The sequence below is a fragment of the Nilaparvata lugens genome, chromosome 5, assembly GCF_014356525.2.
Source record: "Nilaparvata lugens isolate BPH chromosome 5, ASM1435652v1, whole genome shotgun sequence".
Lineage (NCBI taxonomy): Eukaryota > Metazoa > Arthropoda > Insecta > Hemiptera > Delphacidae > Nilaparvata > Nilaparvata lugens.
Window position 1 is genome coordinate 17897258 of NC_052508.1, and position 18228 is coordinate 17915485.

An 18228-nucleotide genomic window follows, 5' to 3' on the forward strand; every position below is an offset into this window, starting at 1 on the left:
TGTAGAGGAATTACTGTTTTCATTTGAGATGTGTGGTTTTTGAAAATGATTGGATGGGGATTCAAACCTGAATGAATTTGTTCCATGGTATTATGTGATGTCACGTTGGACATCATCATATCTCAATTGAAATAAGAAATTTTTCAATTAAAGATGTTATAATTCAGTTGTGGATGTGGAGGAAAATCGGTTGAGAGATGTTGGAATGATTGTTCTCACTTGAGATTTGTTGGTTTTTGGAAACAATTGATCAAGGAATCGGACCAAATTTGTGTGGATTGGAGTTTCATGAATGCATATTACGATTGATGAACAAAGCAAGATGATGCCTTCATTAATTGCAGTTAAAAATACGAATATGCTATAATATATTATTGCTACCATGCGAGTATTCTCTCGGGTTTTCACATTGAATGAAAAGCAGTAAGTGGTAAAACCACTTACCAAATGCCATCCATTGCTATTCCAAATGCTATCGTTCTCATTTTGTGATCTAGATGATGGAGTTGTATCATAATATCAATATAGTTGCAAACTCAACGAGGGGAAATCGTCATAAACTGTTTGTGATAATATCCCTTACTTATCATTACATGCTCAACCAGGAGTCCTGGTTTCAAATAAACTATTTTCTAGCTGATGATTTTTCATTCAATTAGTTACTTCCGGAAATTTATATTCAGTATTATTCAATAAAAAATGATAATTATTATTATAATAGCTTCATTGTTTGCTAGAAATCCATATAGTGAAGTTATCACTATATAGCCTATCTGATTATCAGATTAATCTTCAGCACGAAACTTCAGTACGTAGGTTTAGATTGATAATGCTTTTTATAGTACTTCTACGTAATATTATGAGAGTGAGAATTTTATTTTAGGTATTTTTTTACGTTTCTAATTCGTGTGTTGATTGTAAACGCACTTCCAAGAAGAGGGAGAGTATAATTTTAAGGCATTTGTTTACGTATTTGAAGCTATTGGGTGGTGATGTTCAATTGACGCTACCTTCAACACATTGTACGTTCATATTATTTTAAATGCAATGGTCCCTTGGGATTTGATATCGCTGAATATGTGGGAGTTGCAGAAATCAGTTTAATATCGTCAATTGATATCGAGTATCCTCTTACGTGAAGAGCTGACGTAGACATATTTACCTGAATGATAGATTAGGGTGGAGAATTATCACTGTTACTACCCACTGATTGCAGAACTCCTACAATGATTAATTTGTTTGAAATATAATTAATATGCATGAAACCGTGGATAAACGTTCTCGAATTTTCATATTTAAATGGAAACGACCGCGAGTAGTCCACCAGTCTATCACCTCGCCGTTAACCCTACGATACTCCGCTAATTTCGAACAAGTTCACAATGCTCAACTCTGCCAGTTCTGTAATTTTTCTGTTGGTTGTTGGGCCAGTGGCTGTACTTAGCCTCCCGAACGGAATCTTCTCAAGCATTTCTGCGTCAACCGCTCCTCCAAGATATCACATGAAAGATCTTAGCGGCAACAATACCAACTGCCCCTTTACCGTAAACATAACAAAAACTGGAGGCGAACCACAGTTTATAACTGAATACAGGTGAGAATCTTTCAATTTTTCTATTACTCGAAAATAAGCATCATTATTACAATATTATTATCAATTCACCAATAAATTAGCATTATTAATGCAATATTATTATCAATTCACCCAATAAGAAATTGAGAGATTGCAGAAATGCAGCAAAATTCGGGTGAGGAACAGTTTTTAATTGTGCCTGTTGGTCCCCCCCCCCAATCATGCTGAGTGTAATTGAATCAATTGAATAGATATGGATATGAATAAGTTTGACCATTAAGGGTGTCTTGTCACGACCAATGACGGTTGAGCTCAATCCTCATTGGTCAACAGCTAATGACCAATCATTGGGCTTCACTATCTGCAGCTCAATGTTTGATCTTTCAGTTCATAGAAGATTAATAATGGTGATTCAACCGAACCTACTGTCTTTGAAATGTTTATTCAGTATAATTTTTTTTGAAAAATGTAAATACTTTTCATTCAATATAGATATCTACCACATCATCTCCACAATTGAAATAATCATTCCATTCAATTGTTTAATGTTGCAATTTTTTTTGTACAGATGTAAAACTCCATCTACCAGCAGTGATTCTGGATTCAGTGAAAAGGGACAATGTGTCCAAGGCACCGTCAAAATCATGGTCAAGATGCCAAATATCCCCGAACCTCAACCAATGAATTTTAGCTCTGGATGCTTCTTCTACATCAAAAAAGGAACTGTGCCAAACTCTGCAACCAGGCCTTTACAGAAAAAGTTGAAATTCCCAAATTAATAGTTCTCTGTGATAACAGGACAGATTTCAAATTATGGAAGAGGACATTTTTGAAGGTCGGTCATCCATAAAGATAGTATAGGATACTACTTACTAGCCTTGGGTCTTCCTATTTTTAGCTTAGGCTATTTATTTTTATCTCAATTCGAAAGTTCAAATCTACGATTTGACGATTCAAATTGACAATTGAATTGACGATTTTCTGCCATAATAACTCAGATTGCAGATTGAGAAACAACTCTAAGAGATGAAAATTTTGTAGAGCGATCATTCTTGGGAACATTTTGAACATTATGTTGCGCATATCTGCTCTCAATCGATACAAAATATAAAAATAAATTTAATATAAAAATTTTCATAATTTGAATAATCAAGCAACAATTTCCATAAAAACTATTGTAATAACTACTAGTAACAACTTCTAGTTGTTGTATTACTATTACTAGTTACTGATTTTGATAAAGCATTGCAGCTCTCCAACTGTTTTTTTTCTATATATTAATATTCCAATGTATAGAGCAAGTCTTCCAATATTTCGAAGAGTTCTAAACATGTTTTTTTTTAGATCGAAAATTAATATTACCTACTTAGCCCAGAACATTTTCGATATATATAAGACTGTTCAAATCATCTCTAATAGAGCTATGTGAATGGACACTTGCCTAATTGATTATCTAGAATGACAGACCTTCAACAATTTCTGTTTTCAACTATATTCGAAAACCAGAACAACTGTCTATCTTCATATCTAGAATCTGTTCTTGATAAGGTTATGATTTCCAAAGATTTATTAAGTTATCCATTTAGGATATTAGGTTTTGTATGAAGTTATATTCCAGTTTCTACATGAACGATTCTTGAGAACTCTCTTATTTGAGCATGATTCGGATTTCAAGTAGCTAGAAACGTAATGATTGGCTCCTGTGATTTTTGTTTCTAGCAACCAAAGCGTGTAGGGTTAAGAAATCTTGAGATCGTTTAGAAATGCTGAGTTCCTGAGTTCATGAAACTTCCAACGGCGATCTTTATAGAGTAGCCTAGATGTGTTTTGACTGTGTCGGGTTCGATTCTCGATTCAGTCCGGCAATTTTGTATCATCTTTTACGTAATCATCCACTCAGAAACTCGCATTATTTTGAGAACCCTTGGAAAAGTTATATTGGCTGTGAAACTTGAATTATTTTAAATATTGTAAAAACTAAAAGAATAAAGTGAATCTCAAAAAGGCTGTTATTTATATTCATTCATTCAACCCACATTTATTGAAAAGTAAGCTCTCTACAGATTCTGCTTACTCTCAATGAAACTAACATCTCTACTTTCAGTAGAGAAAGTAATTATTATCAAATGGAGAGGAGAAAATAATAAGGTTAAATAAGGTTTCCAGAATTTCTATGAAATGACAAAATTGAAAAATAAAATAGATTTCCACTCTTACATGATTACATAATTCACAAAAATCCGGTCAGTTTCTGCAGTCACCAAAATATTTAATGACTTCGAACTTATTTCAAAGGATTTTTACGAAACTTTCCACAATTTATAATAAATACGGAAGTAACTTGTTTAATCACTGTAGCTTTTCAGATCAAATGTTTTCAAAACGTCAAGTAGGATGTACAATAACTAGAGATGCTACTGGCTAAGATTTCAATGTGTACTTCAAGTTATTGCTTCTACATGGACATAACCATAACAATATGAAACTGGCAACCAGCTGGTAGGCCTAAGCCCTTTATGGGCTGTTTTTGGGCCATTGACATACTGTACATAGATAACCATAACTCCAGTTTGATAAATCCTGGATCATGAAGAAATAAGATTCAATTTATAAGTGAAACTGTTTTAGATGCTTGCTAGTTTTTGACCTACATAACCTACATTCGACCTACACCACTACCTTCATGTAGTTTTACTACTTACTCTAGTTCTAGACTCTGGAGAAGATGGAAACTATTGGAATAATAATATTAACATACAGAGTGATATGTATGGGAACCCTTCAATAAAATTGGAGACTGTTGTATATTAATACTGTAGCTTTCAGGATAAGTAATTAGTCAAATACTGCTACCTTTTGACGTACAACTGAATTTCAACCCCTCATAAGGAGGTGACTTAGGGGTTGTAACTCGAATATTTTAAATGTAAACACCCATTGTGTGGTAACATCATTTCAAAGGCCTTTTTAAAACAAGGGAGATGGCATCGATAGAAATGTTCCATGATACTTGTATCCAAAATGGCGGCTGATTGAAGTTTTAGTTTTCAAAGAAATGAGGGGTTGTAACTCAAATACTGTATTTTGAATGTCAACACCCATTGTGTGATACATCATCATTTAGAAGGTCTTTTCAAAAAAAGGAAAATGATATCAATAGAAATGTTCTATGATACTTTTATCCAAAATGACAGATAATTGAACTTTACAAATTATTTCTTTAAAAACCAAAACTTCAATCAGCCGTCATTTTGGACAAAAGTATCAAAGAACATTTTAATTGACGTTATCTCTCTTGTTTTGAAAAGGCCTCTAAAATGATGTACCACACAATGGGTGTTCACATTCAAAATATTCGAGTTACAACCCTTAAGTCACCTCCTCATGAGGGGTTGGAATCAGTTGTAAGTCAAAAGGTACAGTATTTGACAAATAACTTAACCTGAAAGTTATAGTATTATATCTACAATAGTCTCCAACTTATTGAAGGGTTCTCATACGTACAACTCACTCTGTATGTTAACATATTATTCCAATTGTTTCCATCTTCATCCAGGGTCGGATTTAATCAGTTTCTCCTTAAGGCACTCTTCGGAGTAATACCCTCTTATATTATCACATATACGAGCAAACGGTTCCAAAGATAATATCGCAAAAGACTACTAAATGCAAACTTAAAAAAAGTAAATTCGTATGGCTTTTGTTGGTGGGGAGTCCGTTGCGGGAAGGTCCCACCGCCTGAATATATAATTTAAGCCGTCAATGGGCCTTACGACTGTCAAACTCACATTGCGGTTATACAGGTTCTCTATGTTAAATAATTAGACATGGATTAATTTCATCTGGTTTATTTTATTTTGTTGGTTGTTCTTTCCTCCGTGCTGATAGATAACTCCACTCAAAATCAGGTCACTCATTAAGAGACACTCAGTTAATCCATATCTATGCTCCTATTATTTATCTAGCCATTGACTGTAGTCCAATCAAAACCGTCACATGTTTTGCACCTGCGCAGTATTGGAGGCCCGTCGATAAATATGCCCCGAGGGCTTTGTTGGCAGAGACCTCGAGAGGATGAAAAGCGAAAATGTTTGTCAGCGAACCTGTAGTTTGCACGGCATTTGTTTGTGCAACAAACTCCAGCACCTGAGCTCAGGCCCAGTGTACTGTCACTACAAACTAATGCCCGGAGGCCCTATCAGGATATACGTGTATATTCAGTTGTCGCCTGTTTGGATACGGGCTTCGGTAAGCTCTTCAACTACGCAGCAAGGCTTCGGCAAATACGGGCGCTTGTTGTTTCATCTTTTCAAGTGTTTGTCTGAAACTGGATGAATTCGGATAACGGCCAACTTTCAGGAGATGGAGAGCTTTTGTGACAAGTTGGTGACCAGTCACCAGCGTGAGAAGTGGGACTCTGGAGCCAAACTTCAGATGAGTGGGACCATGATTGGTTCAAAGTAGCTCCAACAAGTGGGGTTGCAAAGAACAACAGTTGACAGCAACAATTGGAAGTCATTGGAAAGATACACAAAACTTGTAGATGAATTGGGCTATCAAGGGCTTTCAAGTGTCAACCATATTCTAAGAAATATGATAAAAATTTGTATATTCCCATTTCATTTTGGTCATTTTTGAAAATTATCAAGGAACATGTACTCTTATTAACAAACAGCATCATCTTGGGAATCGATTCAACTTATAAACGTGATTTTTGAATAATAAATAAGTAATTAATTTTCGACAGTTATTTATTTGAAAAATTAATAAGAAGAGGTTTCCCAATCCACCTAGTTGAGGTTATCAAGAGCTTGTATCATGGAACGACTATAATCTTGGATTGTTCAGGTTCATTAACACAGGAAATTTGCACCAATGTTGGCTTAAGACAAGGTTGTCCGCTCTCTCCAACATTGTTCAATGTGTATGCTGATGATCTGTGTAGAAGTTGGAAGCAAAAGATACAAGGAGGCATCCAAATATCTCCTACAATGATTCTCAGTTCACTGTGGTTTGCTGATGACCAGGTAATATTGCAAGAAACTGAGTATGATCTGCAGAGAGCATTATACCATCTGAATCTCCTCAGTGCTGAGTATGGCATGAAGATCTCATTCAGCAAAACGAAGGTGATGGCTTTCCAGGGAAAATATCCATTGAGATCTAAAATAGTCCTCGATAATAAAGTCCTGGAACAAGTATCACATTTCAAGTATTTGGGTTGTGATATAACCTATGAAATGGACCAAGACTTGAGTGTAAAATTGAATAGATTCCAATCCATTTGTGGAACAATAAGTAGGACTTTGAGAAACAGAGCCAGGAGAGAGACAAAACTCAAAGGTTATGGCTATTCCAATGCTCTTATATGGCTCTGAATCTTGGATACCTAGGAAGAAAGAATGGAGTAGGTTACAGGCTGCCGAAATGAGGTTTTTAAGAGCAGTAAAAGGGTGCACAAGGGAAGATAGGCTTCATAATGTTGATATAAGAAGCGAGCTCAACGTAATCTCCATATGGCAGAAGATCGAAGAAAATCGGCAAAACTGGAAAGAGCATGTTGAAAGGATGGAGAGCGACAGGATTCCCAGGGCAGTCATGTTGTATAACCCGGTTGGAAGGAGAAGTGTGGGCAGACCCCGTAAAAGATGGATGTGATGGTGAGTTTGAAGTCGGAACAGGCGATTTGCCTAATCCTTGTAGGAAGACGACGACGAAATAAGTAATTATGAATACAAATGATGGAAACGATTTCTAAATGATACATGAATTTAAATTTTGGTGAAATGCAATTTGGATACATTAGAATATATATTGATGCAGAGAATATCATAGACACAATGTACAGTTATTATTATTAAACGAAAATTCAAATTAAATGCTGTAGTTCACCCCGAAGACTTATGGTACTGCTAATATTGACAACAGGGTAAACAGCTAGATGGAAATTCGATGAGCGCTACTGTTCAAAAATTATTTTTCAGCTCGGGAATCGAACCCATCACTTCCTAATTGCCGGTCAGGAATGATTACCCTGATTACCCTTACACCAAAGTGACAATCTCTGGATAGCAGCGCTCATTTTATACGAAGCCATAGCGGTCAGCCAGTCTACGGATGGAAATCCGTCTTGTGACTCAATATAGTTTACATTGTTTATAGAAGAAAGAAATTGATTTGTGTATAACATAGTAGGCTTCTCCGAGAGTATACACTTCTGCATCGAAAGGTGAATGGGAAACGTTTGTCTATCCAGATTTTTGTGGAAAATGCCTGAATTTGATGAAGGATTTACATTCATCCCATCACAAAAAGTACATTAACAATGGACAATAAAATTGAAAACATCATACACGGATCATCTTGGAACTCATAAATTTGTTTGATCTTACATGTATTGTACTATTGAAAATGTGAAGTGTATGTTTTTTCATTCAGGAAACTCAAATTCAATTCATTCACTAGACGTTGAAATTGGATTCTATGGGATTTTTTAATGACTGATCAATAATCCACAAGTATATATTTTACAAGGTTCATGTGCTGATTCTTCATAGATCTACTCACTCAAGTTATAGGGTAGGTTATAGCCTTCACTAATTTATTTATTGACAATAAGTATAATTCAAGAAGACTCAATGGACAGACAAAATAATCAATGTAAGCATAATGCATGTTCTCTTGTAAGACAGGCATTTTCCAGTTATAAAAATAGAACAACAAATTCAGCTCCAGCTACAAGCAACTGATCTGTCTCGCTCTGCAACAATAATTGTTTAGTCCAAATTTAGACTCACAACGCGTCCGTCACTTGCACAATTCACAACACAGAAAGCTGAGCATCAAATAATCATGCGAGGGTCTGGATATATCTTAGTCAGACCCTCTTCGCACAGAAGAAGCAGGCCGCACCAATAATTTAGATCCAGACGCTGTGCTACGCGCAAGTGGCAAGTTACTGCTGACTTGGCTTCTTGTCGTGAGTAGACTAGCTCCAGAATAGCCTCTGTGAATATTCACGGTTCTTTGCCTATCGTGTAGAGGTGGAGCTGAGTAAAAAGTGTGGATCGGTGACATAAATTACAGAGCATGGTGCAGGAGTCATGCTCCAACTAAGGCTAGTTACACACATATCGAGTTTTGGACGTACGATTTTTGCCATCCTTATAAATTTAATCACATTGAACAGATGACGTCAAACAGATGATGTTTGTCAACTTCCGTTCAATCACATGGAATTTATAAGGACGTAAAAAACAATGTGTGTGTTACTGGCTTAAGGGTGGCCATCAACGACAGGACAAGTGAGTTGAACATGTGTGTACACACAATCGTCATACATGTTGTGTCATCAGCACATGTTGTGGCTTCGAACAAAATTTCATCAGGTTAGGTTTTTGTATCATTTGAAGCCTTTCCCCTCAATGTATTTTTCGTTCAAAGACATGTCCTTTCACATATGCTCGACACATTTGTATCGACACATTTGGGTACGAACAGAGTCACTCCTATCAGGTTAGATCTCAGCTGGCTATTGACCTTTTACTTTATATATATATATATATATATATATATATAATATATATATATATCAATAAATCCAATTCATAGTTATATACATTGTATAAAAAATATACAATAAATTCTGGAAAATTTAATGGATCCGAATGTTTTTATCGTGGCGTAGCTGTTTAGTGGCACCGCGACGACTTACTCGTTCTGTTCGCACCGTGGCAATAACTAGTTAATTTTTTAATTTTACATTCGAGATGTTATTTTCAAATGTATGAATTTTCATGTTCAATTTCAAATGTTAAATTTTGAATAAATGTAAATCATTCAGATGCTATCGCTAGTTGAGTGACCTTTGGCTGGTAACTATATAGTTGCAGTGGCAGTTGCAGAGGCCTGATCTCATAAATTTATTCGGCCGCCTTCCTTTGCGGTGGCTGGCTGCAGAAGGTATGCGATGCCATGTGATGCGTCATATGAATAAAACATGCTCAAGCATTCATCCACCACACGTTCCTGCCTCTTCACGTCTTTTCCAGCATACACTCCATGCTGTAGATGTACTGCTACTCACACTATCCCAATACTCCTTCTTATGACTTCGTCTTTTTCACATAATAATTTCTTCTCCTTTTTCTCATTATTTCTCTTTGCATTTCTTTCAGTTTTTGAGTTTTTTTTTCGATTCTGCTACTTCTGTTCCTCCCACAATTCCCCCTCTTCATCTTCTCCTTCTTCTCATTCCATCCCTTTCCTTCTCTCTTCTCCAAAACCACTGTTTCTCCTCCTCTTTCTGCTTCTCCTATCACTTCACCGCCTTCTTCTTCTCCAACCACTTCATCTCCTTCTCTTCCTACTACTCCACCCCTTCTCCTTCATCACCAACACCACTTCACCTTCTCCTCCTCCTAATACTCAACCTCTCTCTTCTCATTATTTTCCTCTCCTCCTTCTCCTCCTTCTTTAATTATTGTTCTTCTTCTCCCACGTATCCTCCTTCTCCGCCTTCTCCTCCTTCTGCCTCTTCTCCTCCTTCTTCTCATTCCCCATAACATCCCATCCAATTTCTTCACCTCTTTTCCTCTGTGCTCTACTTCCCACTTCCAGCTCTTCTAATCTTCTGCTGCTGCAGCTGCTGCTTCTTCATTTCTCTTCCTCCTTCTCAAACACCCCTCCTACTCTTTTTACTCCCACACCTTCTCCTCTTTCTCCTTCTTCTTCTCCTTGATCCACTTTAACTCCTTCTTTTATTCATCCTTCTTCCCCTCGTTTCCCATTTTTCCCTCTTCTCATTTTTCTACTTCTCATTTTTTGCATTTTCCCAATCTCCTTTTTCCTCTTCCTACTCTTTTTTCATATCTTCCCTTCTCCAATTCCTTTTCTTCTCTTGCTCTCTTCCTCCTACTCCTCCTTATCTTCTCCCCTTCCTCTATGCTTCCTTCTTTTCTTCCTCTTCCTTCTTCTACTTTTGCTCTGCTTCTCCTCCTCCTGCTACTGTTCCTTCTTCCTGCCGTCCCTTCTACGCCCTCGCGCATTGGTATTCCGATTGCCACAAGAAGCTTATGACTCACGCTTACTTATTCAAAACCCATCACAATATCTCATCTCTTCTTCATTTCCAATTCTCATATTTGTGCTGTTCTTTTGTTTTTTTCTTTGCCTTCTATTCTTTGTCTTCCAAAGACACATGTGGCTTCAAGAAGTTCTATCAAAAACAGACAGTATTCATGTTATCACATGATGAAAAGAGAATAATGCCGGCTCTTCTTATTCGAAACATAAGACTGTGTGACTCTCACAAGAGTATTGTTGATATTATTCGGGTCAAATGGATGTATACTCACATTTCGAATCAGAAACTGACAGGCTTCCTGTTCCCCTTGACATTAGAAAAGTGGAAAAGAGAGAACAAGGTTGAAATGGGTTGATGGATAAGAAAAATAGAGTTTTCTTAAATAGAACATAATGTAAATATAACATAGTATTATCTATCTCTTTCCTGTATAGGGCTACTTGTAATATAAGTATAAAGAAAATAAAAAATAATAATATTATCATCTTCAAAATCCAGATTTATGAGAGCTTAATATTCATGATAGCAGAATAATGCTATCAGGATCATCGAACTCTTTGATTGTTAGAAATTGTTATGGATTTGAATATCGTATCAACAATTGATTAAAGTCTTTCTCAATTCACATGTTCATCTATATAAATAAAAATCGAGCCTCAAATTTTGACATTCAATAACTTTTTATGTGTGCACCGAATTTGATGATTTTTTTAGTTTTGTTCGTTATGTTCAGGACCAGGTTTATGGCCTATCCAATTTTTATAATCCGACTTCAGGACTCTTTCCTAGGATCCTTCAAAGTTTGCATGTAATCCTTAAGGTGCGTACAGACTTTCGCTCTGCTCCGCAACCGAACGTCACTTCAGCAGAGCGATTGATGATCGACCGGCGAGCAAGAGTGGTTCGACCGGGGAACGCGAGAAGATCTAACATCTTCCGTAACGTTCATGATGGGTGCGTGGGCGGCGCGACTGTGGTTCGGTGGTGGTACGAGGGCGGTACGAGGGCGGTACGAGGGAGGAGCGTGCTCGGTGCGGGTTGGAAGCGCGAATATGTGTACGCAGCTTTATGGGGGAAGATTTGTGAGCTGGCCACACACAGAAATAAAAATCAGCCGTTATAATCATTGCGTCATCCAACAGACGTCGATAGATCTGTTTTTACTTTCCTTACCCATGGTAATAGGGCAAGGAAAGTAAATTGCTTAATACCCAATTAGAAAGTAAGGCTCCCCAATTTCTAAATTTCTATACGTTTCAAGGTCCCCTGAGTCCAGAAAACAGAAAAGTGGTTTTTGGGTATTGGTCTGTATAAATTATATATATATATATATATATATATATATATATATGTGTGTGTGTGTGTGTATGAGTTAATGTGTGTTTGTCTTTACACGATATCTCATATCTCAATTAACAGAATGACTTGAAATTTGAAACTTAAGGTCCTTACAATATAAGGATCCGACTCGAACAATTTCGATCAAATGCAATTCAAGGTGGCGGCTAAAATGGCGAAAGTGATGTCAAAAACAGGGTTTTTCGCGCTTTTCTCGAAAACGGCTCCAACGAATTTGATCAAATTAATATCAGGAGCTCTGCCCCATCTATGCAAAGTTGAATTTTATGCAAGGAAAGTTGTGTGAGTACGCCACACCAGATTTTTCAATTTTTTTTCTACCGATTCACAAAATTTTAATTCTCAATAATGCCACGGTACGAACGAATTCCAAACTTGGGTAGTAGAACTCGAAATGCTGTGAATTTGAATTTAGATTTTTGCACGGGAAAATCAGCAGCAAGGAGATATACCATTCAATTCCCAGCAAGCTGAATTGAACTATAACTATAATTATAAACTGCTGCACAACAAACTAAGCACATTGAAACTTCATATTGAGATATATATTTAATGTAAATACTGATTGTTGGATAATTTTCATAAAGATATAGTGCATCAGATTAAGCTGAGGCTAAGAGCACCTGAGGAGGCGCGGCTTGGTGATACAAAGTGTTCATCTTATGATGATTGCCTTATCACACCGTTAGACGCCATACCCGATTCAATGTGTGTGAGTTCTTACATTCAAATCAATAAGCAAGAAGCAACTGGATGCAGAATGCCACATCGCGCCTCCTCAGGTGTGCATCCAACTAAGTTTATCATGAGTTGCATTAACTATTTGGCGCTACGAAGTTCGCCGGGCCAGCTAGTATGACAATAAAACTGCAGTGCACATAGTTCTCCCTTTCAAGTACAATGAAAAGTGATATTTCGAATCCAGAACTACATAGATCTTGAATAAAAACACTTCAATGATGGTGATGTATAATCCAATTTCATCAACAAGCAACTAATGATCCTACTCGTTTTCTTGAATTTTTTAAGCAGTTTCATTCATTCAGATTCAAGAGTTTGAAGGAGATGCATTGAATGACTTCTGCAATTCATACAACAGTCACTATCAAATCCTAGTCTTGAACATAATCCATTCACCGAACATGTAATAAATAATCTGTTGGAGTTGTGAGACACGAGAGTTTTTCAATCGATGAGTTCTAATTATAACAAAGGTTCAGAAACGGTTCGATATCTATTGAAGGAGTCACAAAATAAAAGTGGGGCAGAAGAATATGAATGCAACAATGAAGAGATGTTCATGTGTCCAGAATGATGAAAGAAGTTGGATGAAAGGTAATATAACATGGATGTAAGGAACGAAGTGGGAAAGGTAGTTTTGTATACAACATGTTGTTGAACAATTGCTTCATCTCGCGCTAGCTTTTCAGGCTATTACATTCTCAGACGGAAAATTGTACCGGGACGGTTCGCATGCATTCATACATTTTTAAAGCCAATTTTCAAGTGCAATATGAAAGTTTTGCCCGACCAATTCCCTTGAGATGACAAGAGGTTGAGAGAGAACGTTACGGAGGGTTGTAGTGAAGTAAATTCTCTCTTCCGATTAGAGTTTAGATTTGTTTTCATTTCCCTGAAACAACGAGAGGCAGAGCTAGTGGTTATGAAAGAGAAAGCGGAAAAATAGGGTTGATATGGTAGAAAGAGGGAGACAGAGAGCAGTTTTCTCTGTTGAACATTCTCACGAACCGTGAGGAAGAGTCCACAGTGAGTGACAAAAATGTGTCTGGAGCTTTCCTTAACAAAAAATTACGGCCCCCTTGGCACTATAATGTTGACCGGTGGAAATACACTGTCAAAGGTCACCCTGCGCTCGCCTTCATCTGCTGGTAGCCCAAATATCATCATCTCCATCTCACAGATTCGAACGGGAAATGAACTCATCAAAAACGTATATTGCTTGGAGTGAGGTGAGACCAAGTGGTAGTGTGACGAAAAGAGGAGTAGGAGGGATGAAGATAGGAGTAGGGTGAAACGAGATAGTAAGGTCTAACAGAAGCGAGATGTCAGCCCCTGATGAGGTGACTCACCTTGATGAGATCTTTTATAGCTGCGAGACTTCATATGACTGACTACATGAAATGATTATCATTATATCTCATATCATCAACCTTTATCTTAAATACTCATCATTCTAATATACAGTGGCTTGCGTTCAAGTCAAATGATTATGAAAGGGTATCAGAGTCTTTAGCCTATTATTTCAATTAAACAAATATTAAACCGTTCAATTTGACTTTAGTGATAGATGAAGAGTTCTGTTCGAGATTGCCACATTTTAACAATAGAAATAATGCTATTCAAACATCATTCTTCTTCCCTTGTTAGAGTCAAAACACACGAGGCATTTTTTTCAGACGAGTCGGCATGGCACGACAATACAGGAAACTCTCAGATTGGCTGATTCTCGATACGCCAACCCAATCAGCCAATCGAGGAGCAGTCCGGTCTTGCCGTGCCGACTCATCTGAATAAACTTTTCAATGAAACTCCGCATAATAAATAGTATTTCCATCAGGAATTTTCAATTCACAAGAGGATAAATCTCGTCCAATCACTATGAAGCCGATGAAGCTCCACGTTCGATATAAATGTTCTTCATTATGAACTGGATGCAAATCTTTGACAATTAAAAATGAGTCACATAATCTATTATCAGACCTGCTTTATATTGTCATGATTGATGGATAACACTCAAGTCAAAATCAATATAGAGTAAATTACAATCTTCTGGCGAAAAATAAGCAAGGTTTTAAAAGCATTACTTATTCTTACGTCTACAATATCAACCAGTACTGCCAACAACCAGTCTAATTATTTTTTCACTTCGAGTTGATCATGCAGCCATCATTGTACTGTATTTTCTTTAATGATGGATAGTGATTTTCTTCTGGATGGAGTGGAACTATAATGAGGGAGACATAATATTCCCCATGAATTTTAAGTAGCACGCGGGTCTCTCTTGTTAGGTGATACCGAATACTGTCGAAGTTTTCAAACGTGAATGAATTGTTAACAATAGCAACAAAATGTCGTTTACTGGTGAAAGGAGGCAAGAAAACATCAAGTTAGCGATGCAGTAATGATGCTTTCAAAGGTATTGCTGGTAATTTGCTGCGCATCGACAATAGAATCGAAGATAAGACAGTATTCAGTTCAAGAGACAATGAAGACGGAGAGAACGGAAAAATTGACGTCTGGAAAGCTCTAATGATGAAAAATGAATAGCTTCGGATCGGGAATCAGAAGGGTAGCTTTTCAGAGGAAGTGCTATAGCGTGAGGGAAAACTGAAAGAAGCTGTATAGCGAATGAATGGGACCGGCTCGAGTAAAAGCTATCATTATTTCTTCCTTTCAATAGCAACTCCTAATGAGACGGTACTCTTCGTAACACAATATGCAATGAAAAGAAGATCAATGCTGATATTGATGTGCATAGGTGAGAAAAAGCCTGTTTTTATATTATCATATATTAGGAAATATGATCTTGGTGACTCAATATGCAATGAAAAGAAGATCAATGCTGATATTGATGTGCATAGGTGAGAAAAAGCCTGTTTTTATATTATCATATATTAGGAAATATGATCTTGGTGACTCAATATGCAATGAAAAGAAGATCAATGCTGATATTGATGTGCATAGGTGAGAAAAAGCCTGTTTTTATATTATCATATATTAGGAAATATGATCTTGGTGACTCAATATGCAATGAAAAGAAGATCAATGCTGATATTGATGTGCATAGGTGAGAAAAAGCCTGTTTTTATATTATCATATATTAGGAAATATGATCTTGGTGACTCAATATGCAATGAAAAGAAGATCAATGCTGATATTGATGTGCATAGGTGAGAAAAAGCCTGTTTTTATATTATCATATATTAGGAAATATGATCTTGGTGACTCAATATGCAATGAAAAGAAGATCAATGCTGATATTGATGTGCATAGGTGAGAAAAAGCCTGTTTTTATATTATCATATATTAGGAAATATGATCTTGGTGACTCCAAAAGAGTAGTAGTGTTTTTATTCAGGTGTTACTTGGTTGTGTACTTAGATATTTTGATCCTGGAAACTGTAAGTATTCTATTATATGTTCTTCTGGAGTAGCTTAATTGGGGTTGGAGGTTAGATTCTTGAGCGAGTGACGGGATTTTCGAAGACAGGTTGACCGATAAGGAGTTTTTGAATTTACCTTTCAGTATAATATTACTTTATCACTGGTTTTGTTTTTCGGGTGTGCCTTTATCGTCTTGATAAGAATCGTTGGTTCCGATTGATATTGGTGTGAACACTAAAGATAACAGTTTCTCTTCAATTGAGCATCAATTTTCGAATCCTTTTTTCTTACAGCATTTCAATTCTCTAATTAATCATAAATTAAGTACCGTAACGTCAAATTATTTCTAGAACACTGTGCGTTCGATAAATTTGTCTTTTGTTAAATAAGTTTACTCTTCTAAACATTTCTATTATAAAAAAAAACAAAATTAGTAATAACTGTGGTTAAACAACATTTCCATAAGTTTCCCTTTTGATAAGTTGAGCTTCATAATTGTTTTTCTATAATATCTGAAACGAAGACTATAATAATTCAAAACAATATAAGTAAATAACTATAAATCGTTCATAATAGAGCCAAGTTGATTGATAATACTATACATTATATTCAATTCTAATTTCTCCACAAATTCCCTTCTTTTCAAACGGTTATATCTAAAAACAAAAGAGTATAATAATTCAAACAATATAAGTAGATAATAATAAATAGTTCATAATAGAGCTTATAGTTGCTTTTTGCTTGTCAATCCTGAACCCCTGACTTCCTTCTTCCACTTTCCTGATTTGGTTTTCTTAACTATCTACAGATATCTATCTGATCAGCTCAAAGCTGCGACTTCAGTTCGTATAATTTTGACTACCTATATACTGTATAGTGGATTGTTGAATGAGCAGGTTGCCGTGTAATATCTGTAAACACTGCACCCTGTGACATTCGCCTTTGGCCCGGGGTGGGACGGGGCACACGCGAATTCAACACAAGCCACTCTCTCTACGAACTTGAATAGATTTTCAAATTTTTCATTGAATTGTTATATGCCGTAGATTTTGAACATTTTCGGGTTTTTTATTTGTGTCTATCTGTTTTTGAGCGATTAATTCAACCTCTCCCGGTCTGTAGATTATCCTTGTAAGCTATCTTATTATTCCTTATATCCCTTGCCACCTTCTCTTCACAAAATCCTCTTTTCTTCTTCTTCCACAAAACCTAACAACTTTTCTGAACATTTTTGTTTTTAAGGTTCAAATTGATCGAACGAACGTAAACCCAATTTTTCACGTCAATTTTCCAGGTTTTTTTCTATAAAATTAAAATTTTTGATAGGCTAAAAATAGATAAATCAAATTATTTCCCGATTTCTTTCTAAATTAACTGGTTTCTACATAACTAAATAAAAATAGCTCAAAATAATAGCATTCAAATTAGTGATAATAATAATTAAATTGATATTATTAATAGATATATTGGGGAATTACTCCGTGATGAAGTTGCAAGAGGCCATAACTAGTAAGGGTAATCCTGCGGTGATTCTCGATGGATATAAATTTAGGAAAGATAGAACTTCATCCCAGGGTTACATAATTTGGCGATGTTTAAAAAAGGAATGCAAAATTTCAATAAAAACAGATCAAGCATATTCTCTTGAGTCCACTCCAACCTGCAAGCATAATCATCCACCTAACACCTCAGGCAGCGCTATGGAAGATAATTCATTATCTCTAAATGATTCAACTAGGAAATCTCCTTACAATGATGCAGTAATAGAGAGATCCATAAATAATTCTCTCAATGATACAGCTGATATCTTATCTGCTATCCCTAAAATATTTAACAATACAAACTCATGTAGCACACCGGACTTTTCGAAATCACCATCAAATTCTGATTTTAGATTTTCAATCGACGACCGCGACGAAATTATTGAATTGCTGAGAAGTGAGAATAGTAAATTAATCGAGAATATGGCCACACTGAAGCAACAATGGAGTGATGTTGTGGATCACTCCATCGACATAGATAAAAGGTTGATGGAGAGTAAATCCACTATAGATCAGATGAGAATTAGCATCGAGGTGTTGGAGGC

The 18228-nt window shown here is 36.2% G+C and overlaps 1 protein-coding gene across 1 annotated transcript; it reads left to right on the plus strand.

The window, feature by feature from the left end:
• The first annotated feature begins 289 nt into the window (after positions 1-289).
• Positions 290-3504, plus strand: LOC120351254. Its single transcript, XM_039427797.1, has 2 exons — positions 290-1594; positions 2142-3504. Exons 1-2 carry the CDS (start codon positions 1383-1385, stop codon positions 2350-2352), a joined length of 423 nt encoding a protein of 140 aa, XP_039283731.1. The 5' UTR covers positions 290-1382; the 3' UTR covers positions 2353-3504.
• The last annotated feature ends 14724 nt before the right edge of the window (positions 3505-18228 follow it).

Bases quoted from the DNA above. Each gene is read 5' to 3' on its own strand.
- LOC120351254 (XM_039427797.1), top strand. From the start codon at position 1,383: ATGCTCAACTCTGCCAGTTCTGTAATTTTTCTGTTGGTTGTTGGGCCA. The intron at 1,595-2,141 runs GTGAGAATCTTT...TTTTTTGTACAG, and splicing joins CAGTTTATAACTGAATACAG to ATGTAAAACTCCATCTACCA.